Here is a 17,536-nt window from a genome sequence, read left to right on the forward strand (position 1 = left end):
ACACACTGTAACCCATTTAGAGGTTTTTTTTTTTCCATCTGGATCTGCCTTTTCTGAGCATCTGTATTATTTGGTTACATGAGACCAATCTTAAACTACTATGTTAGTTGCCTGGCACTGCTCGGCTTAGTGCATACATTGGCTCATGGCACTAGCAGCTGGCTCCTCCCCTCTTGGTTTCCTGAGAGCCTGGCTTCATGGCCAAGGGACTGGCATGAACCGCATTCACCGCCCCAGCTCTGGAAAGTGGTTGGGTCCACAATGTCGCCAAGTAGAGCACTGCCCACTGCTCATTAACCCCATTTAAGTGTCCAGTAGCAGGCCTCTTGAAAGAGCCACGCCCATGTTTGTCACTAGCACTGGGCCAAGAAGCTGCCTCTTAAAGGAACCAAACCTCTGTTTGCTGCTAGCACCAAGCCTACCCAAGAAAAGGCAGTCACCAAGAAGCTGCAATTGACTCTGCTTGTGTGTTTGGAACCCTTTGGTTTTTTAAGCTTCCTCAGGTTTTATGTGGATCTACATTGCACCATGTTTCTATGTTAAGTAATAAAATGTTTGTCCTATGTATGCATTCCTGCAGAGGATGTTCACGAATACAACACCAATGAAATGTTTCCGTTCATTTAAATGCTGTGACTGGTGCATTGGTCATCTAGTGACTGGCTGCACAGTACACATGATTCTTTCACAAATCTGTAAAATCTTTTCTATGGATGGAATCATATAGACATTCTGACGAATCCCCAAATGGCCTGTCACACTAACATTTAGCAAGCACAGCACCAGATACAAGACACAGAATTTCTTGGACTAACAGGATTAAATCACTATAAACTTTGATAAAATTTACCAAATTCATCTTCATGCTTTCAGTCATGATAATAGTAAAATCAATTTTACAGATAATAATTAAAGCCATTTTCTCAGGGCTTGAGAGATGGTTCACTTACGAGTAGTAGCTGGCTTCACTGAGGATCTGGGTTCAATTCCTACCAACCATATTTTGGTTCAGGACCATAAGTCTTACTCTAGTCAGTAACAGGGCATTTGATGGTCTCTTCCAGCCTCTAAAAGCACCAGGCATGCACAAGTTACACATACATAATGCAGACAAATTATTCATACACAAGAAATGAATACAAATATAGAAAAGCTAAAAAAATTAAAGTCCCTTCCAAAGGATGACAATCTATAGAGTGAGGGTCTACATCACTATAATATGCTAAGGTCTCCCTCTTTCTCCCCTCAAGGCTTGAGTCACCAGGAAGATCGTCTGAGAATAAACACATGCTTAAATTGTTAGTTAGGATTTTGTCTTATCCACAATATTGTAGAGCTGAGAGTTCTTTCACACTCATTAAACAGATAAATGAGAGACACGTTTTCTCAATTTCTTCCACTGAGCATGCCAACACTCAGCCAGAAGTCCATCCCTGTGAATCAGCACAAGGGGGCTGGAGACTGCATAACCAAGGGCCAGAATTTCCCTAATAATTATCGTCTCAGAATTGTTCCCTAAAGAGAGACTTAAAAATAGAGAAAATGCACAGTCAGTCCAATAGAAAAAAACAAAACAGAACATCAGAAGGAGGACACTCTGAGCAGCTCTCAGCTCAGGGGGAGTTCTGTAGAGAAGCTTGGCCTTCTGAAGGTAGAGGACATGCTGGTGGTGCTTGTGGAGAAGAAATATCATGTAGCCACTGGCCCCTCCCATGGCACCCTGAAACACAGCATCTCTCAGGACCATGAGAGGAAGAACAATCCACTTTGTTTTCTGACTTTCTAGCATAAAATAACAATAGATGTCTTCATTTTCAAGCTGTGACATATTCAGACTTGTACTTGTGATGGAGTAGATTAGGTTCATACTTATTAAAGAATTGAGCATCCAAAAGAATGAAAAGAATGGAAGGATGTGCCATGAAGACTTTGGTCTGAGCCTCCTCAACCCAGATGCTCTGGGACTGATGATGATGGCCTGGACCACAGTGAGGAGACTGCTGGTGCAGATGGAGACACCACGGGCCATTCTCTCCAGGTAAACGATGATCTTACAACCTATGTCATCTAGGAAGTTTCTCAAACCAAAAGTTGCTATTGTCTTTGGCAATCCTTTTGCAAGAAGGATCATGATGTTCACAAAAGCCAAGTGGATGAGAATAAGGTGTATGTGTTTCCTCTCAGGGCCTCCCCACCAACTGAACATATAATTCACAGAAACAGAAATGTTCCCCAGAGTGCCAAGCACAGTCATGAAGAGAAAAACTATTTCCTTAATAAACTTCAAAACCATTTCTTTCCTAAGTAGAAAACTTTGTGTCCAGGATGCAAAGATTCTTTCAGGAAAGCATCAGTAATGCTAGACATGGATCTGAAAGACACATTTTTCACAATGGCATTTTCTAGTGTGCATAAGGCAACAATGGACACATGTAATGTTGCAGATTAGATCCTGGAAATGCCCCACTCTGGGATATTGTGTGTGCTCTGACAGGTGAGTTTGGGAACTGCTATTCAAAATCTAAAGTTTTAAAGGAGATTTTTATTTTTGAGCTCTACACTAGCAAAATTGACTTGTTCAAGTGGTGTGTGCATGTGTGTGTCTGTGTGTCTGTGTGTCTGTCTGTCTGTCTCTGTTTGGGGTTTATCCTAGTTAACACTCTGCATAGCTGAATTGAGCTCTTCATTTATCCAACCAACATTTCTTCTGTTTCTCATTCCATTTCACCATATTTCCCCACCTGACTCCCAAAGCCTGAGGCTCATGCTGAATCTGTGTGCCTTCCCCACATCACCTCATACACACTGGGAATCCCTGCTGGGTCAACACCTGTAACATACCTCAGATTTAGTACCTTACCCTCCACACTGTCTCCTCCTTTGTCTGATATTCCTTTTCTTATCTGCATCTTGACTAATGTAACAATTTCTATATATACCTTTGGCTTCAAAGTTTTATAACTTCCATTTCCACATCTTAATATTTTAAAAGTTCCTACATTGACCACTCTGTGACTTCACTCCATATAAATGTTCACTAGTTACTTTTTTAGGTAGTCCTCAATGTCAACTCAAATTGTGTAACCTTTTCAGATAGGTCCTGACAGTTAAATCTGAGTCATAAAAAGACATGTCGAAAAACTCATGTACCCACCAGGTTGCAGGTAAGGAGGGTGTCTTGAAGAACCCTGTGGTGCTTCCTAGAAGAGGAGGTAGCAGACAACTTTGACCCCATTTTATGACTTCAGGGCATATGACCCCAGTTTGTGACTCTAGTGAGTGACCTGAGGGCATCTACAGGAGCATGGATCAGCTCTTCACCAGGGGATAATGAGGAGGTGGATGGGAGATGGGGATTAATGAGGTATTATGTGCTGCTATGAAATGAGTGAAGTTTTTAGTCCTCAGTATTGGCTACCTACATACAGTACTGTAGGTTGGGGCTACTGTGTAGCAGGGATCCCCATCTCAGAGTTCACGGTGCATTTGCCTCTGTGGGGCCTTGTGAGCAGCAGTTTGTCAGTTTGCTTTGTAGCTGCTTCTCCTGATTCTTCTCCAACCTGTGTATCAGGCAGGCTGCTTCGTTCTACATCAGTCTGAGCTGATTCCAGAACCTTAGATCTCAGCAGGATGTTATTCTTCATGTTCAGGAGCTCTGTTCTCATTTCTTAGGGACTTATGGTAAGCTTTGGGCACCTTCTAGAATGAGAGGAAACTAAATAATTCATGGGTTTGTGTGTTCTGAGTACTTGGAATGCATCTGTTCCCTTATTCCTGTGAAACTTACAGGATTATTTTAACTGTCTATGTCTTGATGGTATCACCTGTGACCTGCATGAACCGAGCCGTGTTCCCAAGTTTGGGTTTATGTTGCCTCATGACTCTAGAAATGTCAGTTATTGCCTTTCAACTGCTCCTCTGATGGACGGTTAGTTATTGCTCTATTATTGGTGTGTCCTAGAAATCGCAATATCGTCCCAGATATCTGCACATAATGAAATATGTTCCATAGAGTAATAGAAAGCACATCAGCATTCAGTAACAATTTAGAATAAAAATTCAATGTTTAGTCAGAGGCTGGAATCTGTAAAAATCCCTTCAATAATTCCACCTGATGGAAAATATTAATATTTTCTGTTTGTTTAATGCTTGATTTCCTGGGGAATCCTACCTTCTGTTCTTCTCTTTCCACCAACCCCAAGTTTCAATCATATTTCAGAACAGATTCTGATCTAATTAGTGATTCCTTCTACTGGAGTGGACTGTAAGAGGAGGAAGGGGCAATTCATCTTCCACATTATACTGGGAAATACTACAGGAAATTAATTCAAAAGACAAGATGGACTTGTGCTTAGAAATATGGAAGATCCCATTTCTGGAAATAAACCCCAAGAAGGTGACATAGGTTACATTCATCCATTCTGGTTTTCTAAAAACAAAGAAACAAAACCAAAACAGACTATTTCTCTTTGCTGCCTAGCACTGGGATAAAATTTAGACGAGCTATTCAGGATGTGCTAGTTCACAGCCTGAATCCTTGATAGCAAGAATTCTCAAGACGGTAATGATAACTGTTACACTTAGTGGTTTATATTTCTCCACACCTGGCAGGCGTACAAAGACTGCAGCTGATATAAGTATGTATATTATTATGTGATAGACTGGAGAGACTAAGGATGGATACCCAAGGAAAACCTTCAAATTAGGAGTTAAGATATTGTAAGAGAAGACACGTGCAAGTATTTGAAAAGTGGAAATGCACCAAAAGTGGGAAGTACCAACATTACAAACACTAGTGATACTGTTGGAGTCACAATGCTGGCAAACATGGAAGCTAAAAACAAGAAGTTCTGTTTTTGTTTTGTCTTGTTATTTTTGAGACACAGTCTCCCTATGTGAACCAGGCTAGCCCTGAACAACAATTATCTTTTCTCAGTCTCTCTAGTGCTGATGTTACAGGAGTGCATCCTGATTGTCTCCAGGGTTTGAGAGACATCTGAAAATCTTCTATATACTAATGATTCCTTTAAAGAAAAACAAAAGACAAAAAAACAAGGAAGAAAACTTATGCAAAGACCCAGCCAGAGCTCTGTCATGATCCCCCAGCCTGAGGATGGATAGTGATGCCTCAATATTTCTGTTCCATTTCTGTGTCTCCAGGAACTAGTCTCCTTTGGTCTTTCTGGAGCCAGGGACCAGCCTTGTAGGGTCAGAGGGAAAGCAGAGGTCCTGAGGATCACAGATCCTCTCAACTGCTCCCTGGCTTAGGCAAACAGAGAGACTTCTGCTTTAGTGAAACTCTCCCTGGCACAGCTGAGGGGGTCGAAGATCTTACCTCCATGAACTCACCTGGACCTCTGTGGTGCAGGCAGCCTCAGGAGCAGCTCTGGGAGGTGACACTTGCCAGGTCCTATTTGTACTGTCAGGATTTGTGGGGCTCTTGGCTACCATCAGGTAGTGTGGACTTCAAGTTTCATGTTGTCACATGTCAGGGGAAGGAAGGCCTCTGCAGGGCCCCAGTCCCTGAAGTACAGCTTCCCCTCTCTCCACAATTACTACATCTGCTTTCCTCAGAAGTTATTTCAAGTTTAATTAGGGTTTAATTATTTTGAGAGGAAAGATGTGAGGTGAGAAAATGAACAACTAAGTTTCTTTGTACAGAGCTCCCCACATCTCCAGACTGTTTTCACCTTCCAAAAAGAGGCAAGCTATGATCTGGCAAGGGACCGGCTTCTGACACACAGGTGAAGTCACTTGCTTCTCTTTCTTAAATCCCTCCTTAGATAGAATTAGAATAAACGATGCTTAACATTGAGGATTTATGTGCAAGTCCGAAACATAGACCAGAACAAGTTTAGAGCTTTGTTCTACCTGTGCCCATTGGTAGTGATGGTCTTAGCTGTAATTGATTGTTTCATTTCTGCACATTAAATATGAATGTCTTTGTGGCCTTATTCCAAAAGCAATATTTACTCATTATATAATGTCAATGACATTTATAAAACTTATATGTGCCCCAGAGAGGACCTTCCATATATATTTCATTCTAGTTTCTAGGAGGCCTAACCTATCCCAGATGGAATTGGTGTAAATAAATATACAGGGCTAAGATTTGAGGTGATGACAACATTATTTTGTTCTTGAAGAGAAAGCACCATTGCGTTGACATAGGAGATGAGTTCAAGGTCATGGCTCTTTCTCTGTGTCCTGCATGATGGTGCCCCCATACATATAGGGGTTGCTGACACATTCTAGAAGCTAAAAATGCTTCCTCTGTAAATGAAATGACAGCTTTTGAGGAAACTAGAATTTGTATCCTCTCTATTGAATGTGGAATCCAGGAACAGGGAAGCTAAGTTGTATATTACATATGTCATGGTGGGTGGAAATAGAAAAATAAGGGTTGTTGGCCAAAGGGCCCCATAGAATCCCCAAACAATCCAGGCTATTGCCAAGACTATAGGCTACTCCCCACAAACTGACACCAAGGCTCCATTCCTTAACACTTCACCTCCACTACTCACTGAGCTTGGAGACGTCAAGTCCATGCCTACATAGAGGCTTCACTCCATGTTCCAGCATCTTTTGTACAGGAAGGTACTCTGCAGGCTCTCAGAAGAGGAACATAAACACCAACCCAGCCACAAAGCCTCATCTGCAATGGTGCACTGCCTGCAAGATATGCTAGGACAATGGCGGCACAAAGATTGTGGAGTAACGCACTCCACAAGATGAAACCCACACTTGACACTGCTTGGCTAACCAGGAACCTGAGAAGCCACAGCCCAGGGATCAAGGGTAAAACCAAATAATACTGGTCTAAAAAGGGGGGAAATGTATTGATAAAATGACTCCTAAATATTATGATATAGTCGTGGATCAGTGTCTTGTTGAGCTATCAGCAGAGAAGCCTCCTCCTGCAGCAGATGGGATCAAACACAGAGACCCACAGTCAGACATTACCCAGAGAGTGAGAGACCTTGGAACACACAGCCCCAAATGTTATGTCTGCATCAAATCCCTCAATCCCTCATCTCAGAGCTCAGCGAACCCCACAGAAGATGATGCGTAAAGAACATTAGAGCCAGGAGAGATGAAAGACACCATGAAAATAAGGCCCTCTAGATCAACATGAGCAAAGCTCCTAAGAACTCAGAGAGACTTGAGCAGCATGCACAGGGCCTGCACGGGTCTGCACCAGATCCTCTGTGTGCTTCTAGTTTTTATGGGATTCCCGAGTGTGTGAAAGAGTGGGCCTCTGATCCTGTGCCTTCTGTTAGGTTCTTTTCCTTCTGTTGGGTTCTTTTTCCTTCTGTTGGTTTGTCTTTTCTTACTTCGATGTGATAGGTCTTGTTTTATCTTATTATATATTTTCTAAAAGTGAATGAATGAATGGAAACCTAGCCACTGGGGTAAAGGTTAGTGACTGAACTGTCACTTGTACTTGCTGGGAGAGGGAAAATCAGTTTTCTCTAATAGAGTGACACTTGGTACATCAACTCCTCAAGGACCTCACGTGTAGGATTAATTGACCATCATAATAATGGACTACTCAGGGTTTGGTTTTGTAGTGTGTGTGTGTGTGTGTGTGTGTGTGTGTGTATGTGTGTGTGTGTGTATGTGTGTGTGTGTGTGTACTTTTATTTGGTTACAGTTTGGTGTTTTTTTTTCCTTTTGGGAGATGTATGTTTTTATTTTATTTTCTTGTTTTGAGCAGATTTTGTTATTGTTTTGGGTTTTTGTTTGTGTTTGAGAAAGAGCTTGAAGTTTGGTGAGGAGGGAGGAGGGGAGGATGTGGAAGATCTAGGAGGTGGGGAAGAATATTATAAAAATATATTTTATGCCGGGCGGTGGTGGCGCACGCCTTTAATCCCAGCACTCGGGAGGCAGAGACAGGCGGATTTCTGTGAGTTCGAGGCCAGCCTGGGCTACCAAGTGAGTCCCAGGAAACGCGCAAAGCTACACAGAGAAACCCTGTCTCGAAAAACCAAAAAAAAAAAAAAAAAAAATATATATATATATATATATATATATATATATATATAAAATATTTTAAATGTCAAAAAATATAATAATAATATTAATAATATTATTATTAATAATAATAATAATAATAGTAAAAGTAATTTAAAAATAATAACTCTGGTCCAAAAGGAATACTTCCCTCTGTTGTCTTTATGATTATTTTTGGAAAACTTCTAAATAACTTTTTTGTCTTTGAAACATAAAGAAAAATAAAACAATATAAAGCTTGTAGTACTCTGACTAGTTTATTTAATAAAGGACAAGAAAATCTCAGAAAGGTAGCCATCATGTGGCTTACATACCAAATTCCAGAGAAAACCGGCCACCATAGGCAGAGGGCATGCTGGGAGTCACTGGTAACCTCCATTTTGTACAGCAAGCTTACAATATTCCATTGTAAGAGGGTGACAACTAAGATTAATAAACCATAAACTCTTACTGGGGAGATTGCTCAGTGGCTAAAGTACTTTATTCCAAGTGTTAGTGCTAACTCACTCAAATGCCTGGTGGGGTGGCAGCTTGCCTGTAATTCCAGCCTCCAAAGCCAGGGACAAGCTACCCCTAGAGGAGCTGGGTCAATAGGTTAGCCATTGCTGTGCTCTGTGTTTCACTGTAAGATCCTGACTCAGCAGAGTAAATGGAGGATGGTTCCTGACACTAACCTCAGTTTCATGCATGCTGGTGAGTACAAATGTGCATGGGCATCACCTCACACACAGGTGTGCCTGTGGACTCACAAACATGCATGCACCCATAAAACATGGAAAATGTAAAAAAAAAAAAAAAAAAAAAAAAACACCACAATGCAACTGCTCTTCTTCAACAAAATCAGGAAACCAACTGTCAAAACAGGTGGCTTTATTTATGGTTTGGCTGAACCCGGGAGAGAAAGACTCTTCCTTTCTCTGCCCTTCTCTGTAGCAGTGATACAATTTTATAACAAAGAAAAAATGCAGGAAAGGTGCCTGTGTCAAAAGAACTGTGGGAAGCCTCTCTAGGGGGTAAGTTCCTCCTCTGACAGTGCCAGGCTTCAGCCTTTCTCCTTCCCAAGGGTGCGCATGACTCTGGGCAAATGGTCATTCCTTGGGTTTATAATATCAGTATTCTCAGAGTGCAAAGGACGGGACACGGGTCTCCTTTCACAATATCTGCCATCTTGCCAGGACAGTGACATCCTGACACCTCTTTCCCTGTTTGTCTCCTGCTCACTACTCCTGGTAGAGCCCATGACAAAAAGGAAGTGCTGGGGTATTTCCTGGACATGATAAACATGGAAGCACATTGAGGGGATATAAATGTGTATGATCATTAGTTCTTCCTTTTTTTATTGTAGTAATAGATTCCTGGCAATGGGGTCTCCAGTTTTTTTGCAAGTAAGCAAGAGATCCATAGTCACATGATGGGCACAGGGTTGGGGGGGCAGGTAAGAATCTGCCCAGCATCCATCCAGGGAAATGTTTCTGCATATTGGAATATCTATTTGGATGATTTAATAATCTATTTTGTGTTGCTATAAAAATATTTGAGATTAAATACTTCATGAAATGGTCTGCTTGGATTACAAGTCTTATATCTGGAAGGTCCAAACACCATAGCACTATCATTCTGGTAAGGGACTCCTGGATTCTTCACAATATAGTTAAGGAACAGAACAAGAAAATGACCATATACAGAGGGGGCCAATTGTATAGTGTGATCTTGCCATATAACCCACTCCTATAAGAATGACTTAATCCTAGACATCTCCATTACATGCTTATGAAGAGTCACCTGATGAGCTGATTCCATTCCAAGTAAGATTCTACCTCCTCAACACTGCCAGATGGGCATCACACATCCAGTCTCTGGACCTCAGAGAGATCTTTAAACCATATTGAAACCACAGAAGTTGTTTAATATGCAAATAAAGTTTAACATATCTGAATGTCTATATGTCTTTATCTGAACATGCAATCCATTCCTCTAAAGCATTTCCATCTAATGAATTATCACAGTCACTTACCCAGGATTTCAAGTCAAAAATCTCTCACACATCACACCCTAGTCTTCAGTAAACATTATTGGTTCTATCTTAAATTATTGAAAATGTAGCTAAATCATACTACCTCTATATAACTAATACCATCCAAATCCAAAGTTTCCACATTTTAATATGCACAGAGATTGCTTGATCACATCCCACATGAAAACAGTGTGTTCTTGAATCATTTTGTTCAAGAGAACCTGCTCTTGCATAGGAATTTTGAATTTGAACTGACACATTTTTCTGTCTACCATCCACCTTTCCCTGGGCTCATCCCAGGTGACTAGGCGTAGGGAGTGCTGAAACAGAATTGCTAGTACCTGATGTAAGGTTGCTCTAAAAAGCACCTTCCACTCAGGGCCTCTCGCTAGCCTTGCTAATACCATCTCGGAACTATGTAGTCCTTCTGTTGGCTCTCCTTCCCTGTTACATTTACCACTCTCTGAAGGCTCTTCTGTAACACTCTGCTCATACCCAACCTGGGTCTTGCACATTCAGTCTTATTTAGCATTAGCACATTTCTTTAACACTTTCCTCTAATATACCTTCTCCTACCAATCATGGCCAGCTACAGATCCAAGAGGTGCCTTTTAGAATGTGCCGTAATCTGCCATTCTTTTACTGAAAATTCTTCAGTGGCCTCCTATTATTATTCTCATACCCAAACCTACACACAGTGTCTATTACTTGAATTTTTGTAGCATAGCCCTGATCCACATCTCATCATCTGCATGCCTTCCTTCTGTCTGAAGTTAAGAATGTTCTTCCACAGATGTCCACATGCAAAGTACTACACTTCCGTTAATTTTTTTGCTTTCCTTAAGGGATAATGTGCTTGTTCGCAATTCTATATAAAGCAAGAAGTGTTTTCCATAGATACAGCTTCAAAAGAAATCAAATGTTTTTAGGGTCCAAATGCACAAGGACACTTTCAATCAAAGAACCCTTGGATATATTCCAAATAAATGATAGGTTGGTGTGCAAAACAATACTACATATTTTTATTCTTATTTTATTGTTAAATTGTTTTTATTTTTAAATTAAAATATGATCACAAAATCTCCCCCATCCCTTTCCTCCCTCCAACATCTTCCCATTACCCAATCCCTTGCTTTCTCTCAAATCCATGGCCCCGGGCCCTTTTTCTTTAATTCTTGTGTATGTACATGTATGTGAAGGTATACGTGTGTTCCTAATTACATAGATACAAGATGTTCAGATTATGTTATTTGTATGTATATAGTTTCCATGCTGACCACATGGTATTGGAAATATTAAATATTAAGATAGTCTGAGAGAGATTCTGGGTATACTGTTGCATATCTTTAATCTCATAACAGAGGGAGAGGCAGAGGCAGGCAAATCTCTGGGAGTTTGAATCCAGTCTGGTCTATATAGTGAATTCCAGGATAACCAGAGCAATATAATAAGACCTTATCTTGAAAAAAATAAAAAACAAAACAGTAAAACAAAATAAAAGCAAATTAAATTTTAACACTATATAAATAAAGATGCTCTGAGAAATAGTTCCCTTTGAGATTAAAGCTGAGCTTCCTGTTCTTTCATACTATGACAGGTTAGGTATCCTTTCTTCTAATATGTCTATTTAGTTGTTTGCAAAATAAAATAAACCCATTGCACAAATGGATGTAAAGGAAAGTGGCAAAGGAAAGAATCTGTCCAGCTTTATTGACTCCTGAGCAGGTCTTAGATTGCCTAGGACAGATTTTATATAAAATAATACAACCTATTTTTATAAGCATGGATTAACTTAATGATCTGATATGTGAGTACATCAGGGCACAGCTAAATCACAGCAGAGCAGCTGAGACCGGTGTTCACTAGGTCCCTGAGCCTGTGAGCCTCACCTGTGGAGGAGTCTCACCACAGCTGTCTCTCACCGGGGCCATAACTGGCAGATAGTATGCCAGGCAGGTGCCTCAGTAGTCCCGCTCTGACCCCAGAAGCCTGGAAGTGTCCTAGAGAGCCGCTGCCTCTGCTCTGGACAAAGGAATCAGCCCCAGCAGCAGCAACAGAGCACAGCAACTCAGAGGGGAGAGGGAAGGCCAGGCAAGCACAAGTCCGGAAGATCTTCCCTTGACACAGCCTCTTAATGTGGGCAGTTACTGTCAGGGACCACCCACAACCGGGGCGGGGCTTCCCACATCAATCAAGACAGTCAGAACAACTCTAGGTAAGGTTCCCGAATCAGGGGATTCTAATTTGGGACAAGTTGACATAGGAACTATTCCTAATAGTGGTCTTTAATCTAGATTATCGGAACATTAAGAACCTAGTTTATCTTAACAAAGAGCAGTGTTTTAAAGACCCATTGCCTGGCCCACCTCTTGCTTTAGTCTGCAGAGTTTCAACTCTTGGACCCATAAAGGAGTGCAGGCAGCCTTGGCTCCCCTCCAGGCACAGTACTAAGCTACACAGAGAGCAATTCAAGCCCACTCCCTGTAAGAACTTTTGGGTCTTTCTTTATGGGTCTTTCTGATGGACAACTTTGGTGAACAGCCCTTTATGGTCCCGGATCCCTTCAGGAGTCACACCCACACAGTCCAGAGGAGACAGGAGCCTCCCTAGGATGACAGCAGTGCAGTCTTGAGGACTGAGATGTCTGGATTTCTTGGGCCCGAGGCTGTGCAGTTCTCTAGGCCCCCAGTGTCTTGCCAATTGCCAAGGCTGTGCCAACCGGCTCCCACCAAACAGACCCTCTCTGCAAGGTCAGCGTTGTAGTACCCTTGTCTGCAGCTCAACAGAGTGCAGCTTTGCAGCATCGGGGAAGATGGAGTCTGGGATTCCAGGGAGGAGAGGAGGGGAGACCTATGAACACTGGGATGTTCAGCGCAGGCCACAGTGAGTGGCTGGAAGTGAGGTGGAAACTCCAGTGTAAACACAGTCAGCAAAGGATTTACACATCAGTGTGCCAGGGAGGCCCTGGCCTCGAGTGCGGTCTCCAGACATGGGATGACATCATGTGAGAGAGCCTGTCAGCCAGAGACTCTTGTGGTGGTACCTTGAGGTCATCCTGGTTGTAATTGTTCCACAGCATCCACACTAGCTGCTTATGTTCAGGAATTTCGCCACATCCAACAACTGTGGCTCAGATTTGCTGGGCTGTGGTGACCTGACTTGACTCACCGTCACTTTCCCTCTGCCCTGCACACTCAGCTCAGAGACGGACGGGTCACCCACCCTGTCTCACTCTCCTGCTCTGGCTTTGGGAAAATTGAAATTCTGATGTCTGAGTGATGTATTGTCTCTAGTGCTTTTCTCAGTGCTAATGAGAGGCTACAGGTCACATGACTGGGATGGGGGGATGGGAGGATGGGAAGAATCCACTTTCTGCCTGCCTGGAAACCCTGAAGTAGTCTTAAGATTGCACAGTGCCAGACTTCTTAAGAGAAAAAAATCTATTATTATAATATTTAATTTAATGTTGTGATATATTAGAATATTAAGGCAAATGGAAGTTTGGTAGGCAATAATATAATCCCGTCATTTGAGATACTGAGACAGTTCAAGATCAGCCTGAGCTATGTACTGACTGCCAGGTCAGCCTGTGCTACACAGCAAACATTATGTCCCCCAGCTCTAAAGTTCACCATGGCAAAGCAGCTTACAATGAACATACCTTTGGCTCATAGGAATAGATGTAGAATGTAATTTCTACACTTCTCAGTGAGCATGCATGACATTAGAAACATGGATGTTTCTGTTGATCAGAACATAGGGGCTGAAACTAGCATAATCAAGTTCTAAAAATGTTTTACTATTTAGTGAAATGGAATCGTGTGTCGCTGTGAAACCTGTGTAGAAGGAGAGAAAGAATGAAACAGAAGAAAAGGAAGCAGTTCTAGAATGAGAACACTCCAGGTAGCTCTGCTTTCTGGAGGGGAACTGTTTTCAAGCCTGGAGCTGTGAAAGTGGAGGACTTGATTGTGATGTTTGTAAAGATGGAGAACCATGGACCCACGGCTCAAGCCCATCACACTATGAAAGGTGACATCACGAAGAGTCATAAGAGGAAGGAAAAGCCACTTGATTGCAGCATATAGCAATGGCCAATGAATGTTCCAGGTGTAGACATGTTCAAGCCACCACCTGCTTTGATGTAGCAGGGCAAGTTGGAGCTTATGAGAACATTAACAATCCAAAAGAGGAGGAGAAAGGGAAGAACTTGCCATGAGGTCTGTGGCTTGAGCTTTTAGGAAAGGGTGGCCTTGGGACTGATGGTGACAGCCTGGACCACGCTGAGGAGACAGGTAGTGCAGATGGAGAGGCCTCGTGCCATCCTTGACAGATAAAACACTGTGGCTATGTCTCTGATCCCCGTGGTACAAACAATGATCATATTAAAAAATGTCAAATGGGTGAGAATAAGGTTTAAGGGCTTTTCTCAGTCTGAAAGGCAAAAGTGCACATATATATCTCACAAATGTTAGAACAGCCTTTATGCCCAAGGTAGTTTTTAACCTAAATGGACACTAAAATTCAGCAAGAGTCATCATTTGAGAAATTCACAACCAGGGCTGTTGCACAGATTTCTTGGGAAAGTTTCAACTCCTATCCAGGGAAGAAGAGTGGCCTCAGTGTCCCTGCTAGGCACTGTTTAGTGCTCCTGCAAAGGCTGTTGAGGTTTTTCCATTTTTGTAAAAAGTCGATGGACAGATCTGGTGAACAGTCAATTGCCAGGCTGCGTCCCACCAGGCGGTCCACACAGGGCACAGACAGGAGCCTCCCTAGGAAGCCTGCAGCGCAGGTAGCCTGGATGATGGGGGTCAGAGCGAAATCTGGACCCTCTGTATTCTCCTGGGTGGGAGGCTGCAGACTCCTTAGAGCCCCAGTGTCCTGCTGCCATACAATGCCAGACTCCAGGGGCTTCAGCAACCAGGTCCACTCTGTACCTTCAGGACTGCAGAGCCTGTGCCCACAGCTGAACCCCACGTGCCTGAGCAACCATATGGAGGATGGGGCCCTAAACTCTGTGTGGCTGGCATGCAGAATGACTTAACAAATGCCACTTCTTCTGTGTAAGCCCTAATGAGTGAACGGAAGTGAGAGTCAGCTGCTCTGATGCAAAGTTCCTGAGGTATATTTACAGAGCACTGTTCCCAGGGAGGTTCACAAGTAGAGCTTGTTTTCCAATCTTGATGGCGTTTTCTAAAAGATGACATTTCCTCTGAGCTTTCCTATATATTTCCTGACCACATGTCAGTGTCATGAGTGTGTTTGGAATTGCCTTGCAGTGTTTATTCTTACCAGCTCGTTAGTGCTTGGTACCCTGCAATAACAAGCATTCACCTGCTGCTGTGAATTAGCTTCTCTCCCTGGTCATCCCACTTCGCAAGTGACCTTCAGATAAAGGAGGCTCCCTGACATCCTTCTCCTTCACTTGCTCTCCTGCTCATTGGATTTAGAATAGCCTCTGGCACATAGGAAGTGCTTTGTAAATAAGTAGAGAAGTCGATGATCATGGAAGTACATTAGAAGGACCAAGAAGACAGGAAACGTTTGTTAGCCTTGTCAGAGTAAAACTCTACCATATAGAAAAATAAAATTCTACCTTCAGGTGATTGCATGCTCTCTTGTATTTCCTGATGAAGGATGCAGCAAGCTAAATAAACTGCATGATAGACGTGGTGGGATGGTAGGATAGTGAGAATTCCTGCCAAGTCCCTGGAAACTGAACCGGTCTTCAATTATCTAGCAGCAGCTGTCCGGGGGGGGGGGGGATCCCTACTATCTCAATTAATTTTTGCTGTCATACATTCCAATGGCAAAGCAAAGCCATCTTAATGTTTAGTTTTAGTTCATGAAGAACTGAGTGTAGAAAGGAATTTCTTATTTCTCAGGGGACACATCAGTGCTTAGCAACATGGAAATCCCTAATTATCAGGACAAAGGGACTGAGAACAGCATAACTAAGTACTAAAAATGCTTTAATATTGAGTATTGTGGGTTCATGTGTCACTGTGGAGCCTGTGTAAAAGGAGAAAATGAAATCTGCCCAATAAAAGAGAAGGAAGCAGGCCATGAGAGTGAGAACACTATGGGTAGCTCTGATTTCTGGCCTGGAATCATTTGCAAACCTGCAGCTGTGAAGGTACAGGACACGTGTGTGATGTTTGTACAGATGGAGAGCCATAGACCCACTGCTCCAGCCCATGAGACTCTGGAAAACGACATCACGAAGAGCCATGAGGGAGAGAAAAAGCCACTTAACTGTGTGTGTGGATGGCAGCATGCAGCAATACCCAGTGTACATCCCGACTTCAGACTTGTTTGTGCTCCTGGCTGCTGTGATATAGTGAAGCAAGTTGGAGCTTATCAGGGAGTTAAAGATCCAAAAGAGGAGGAGAAAGGGAAGAACTTGCCATGCAGTCTGTGGTTTGAGCTTTTTGCAAAGGATTGTCCTGGGACTGATGGTGACAGCCTGGACCACGCTGAGGAGACAGGTGGTGCAGATGGAGAGGCCCCGGGCCACCCTTTCTAGGTAAATTATAGTTTTACAACCAATGTCACCTAGGAAGTTTCTGAAATAAAAAATTGTCGATATGTATCTGACCCCTATGCAATGAATAATGATTGTGTTCACAAAAGCCAAGTGGATGAGCATAACATCTACATTTTTTCTCTCAGGACCCATGAAAGTATATATGTGTCCCACAAATAAGATGATGTTCCCTAAAACTCCAAGTCCAGTAAGTAAAATGAAAATTAATCTCTGGATGAGGTCTCTCCAGATCATCTTCACGATATTTCCAGCACTAGGAAAAAAACCTTTTGAGAAGCACAAGGAAGTAAACATGATATGGTTCAGGCCTGTGGGTGTTCTGTTTTCTTTAGTGAAGAGAACAGTGTATTATGTGAATGCAGAGTCCTTTGTTACAGATGCCTGAGTTTGTTCTTGCCCCTCCTGGTCTTGTTTCCATGGATACAGCAATGATGCTGATGGCGATTGAACATAAACACCATGCTGATGCACTTACTGCTTTACAGAAGACAGTTCTTTATACCTTCCATCTCTATACTTTTTTCCATGAGGACACCCAAACAAAGGGCAGCATTACTCATTTCTGAGACATGATATGGAGCATCAACTTAGATGCCTCTCTTCCCAGATCCTCTTTGCCACTCTGTACACACTCATCCCTCAAGTATTGAACTAATAGAAAATTGGAGATACTCCAAAGAACTGTAATACTTGTCCAAATGGGATTGCTTTCCAGGGAAAGTCAGGTGGCTTTTCTCTGTCTCCAAATCTGAATTGACCTTGGCAACAAATAACACATTGATTAATTGGGTATGACAGTAGCTAGCCCATTCCCTTTACTTCAGTGGGATAGTGTGATTAATTGTTGTCCCCTATTACTTCATGAGTGGGATATATTAAAGGAAACCACATACCCCTACTTATGTGCCTTTACTGACCATGCCCTAATAATGTTCTCCCAAGAAAGCATCATATCTCACTTCTAA

General features: G+C 42.4%; 1 protein-coding gene and 2 pseudogenes across 1 annotated transcript; all 3 read right to left on the bottom strand.

Annotated features, from left to right (window-relative positions):
• Positions 1-1,357: 1,357 nt before the first annotated feature.
• On the bottom strand, positions 1,358-2,406 carry LOC131911305 (vomeronasal type-1 receptor 4-like; annotated as a pseudogene).
• Positions 2,407-13,732: 11,326 nt separating this feature from the next.
• Positions 13,733-14,453, bottom strand: LOC131911016 (vomeronasal type-1 receptor 100-like; annotated as a pseudogene).
• A 1,464-nt stretch (positions 14,454-15,917) lies between these two features.
• On the bottom strand, positions 15,918-16,950 carry LOC131911307 (putative vomeronasal receptor-like protein 4). Its single transcript, XM_059263289.1, has one exon. It carries the CDS (start codon positions 16,863-16,865, stop codon positions 15,918-15,920), a length of 948 nt encoding a protein of 315 aa, XP_059119272.1. The 5' UTR covers positions 16,866-16,950.
• Between the last annotated feature and the right edge of the window lie 586 nt (positions 16,951-17,536).

The sequence above is a fragment of the Peromyscus eremicus genome, chromosome 5, assembly GCF_949786415.1.
Source record: "Peromyscus eremicus chromosome 5, PerEre_H2_v1, whole genome shotgun sequence".
In the NCBI taxonomy this organism is placed as follows: Eukaryota; Metazoa; Chordata; class Mammalia; order Rodentia; family Cricetidae; genus Peromyscus; species Peromyscus eremicus.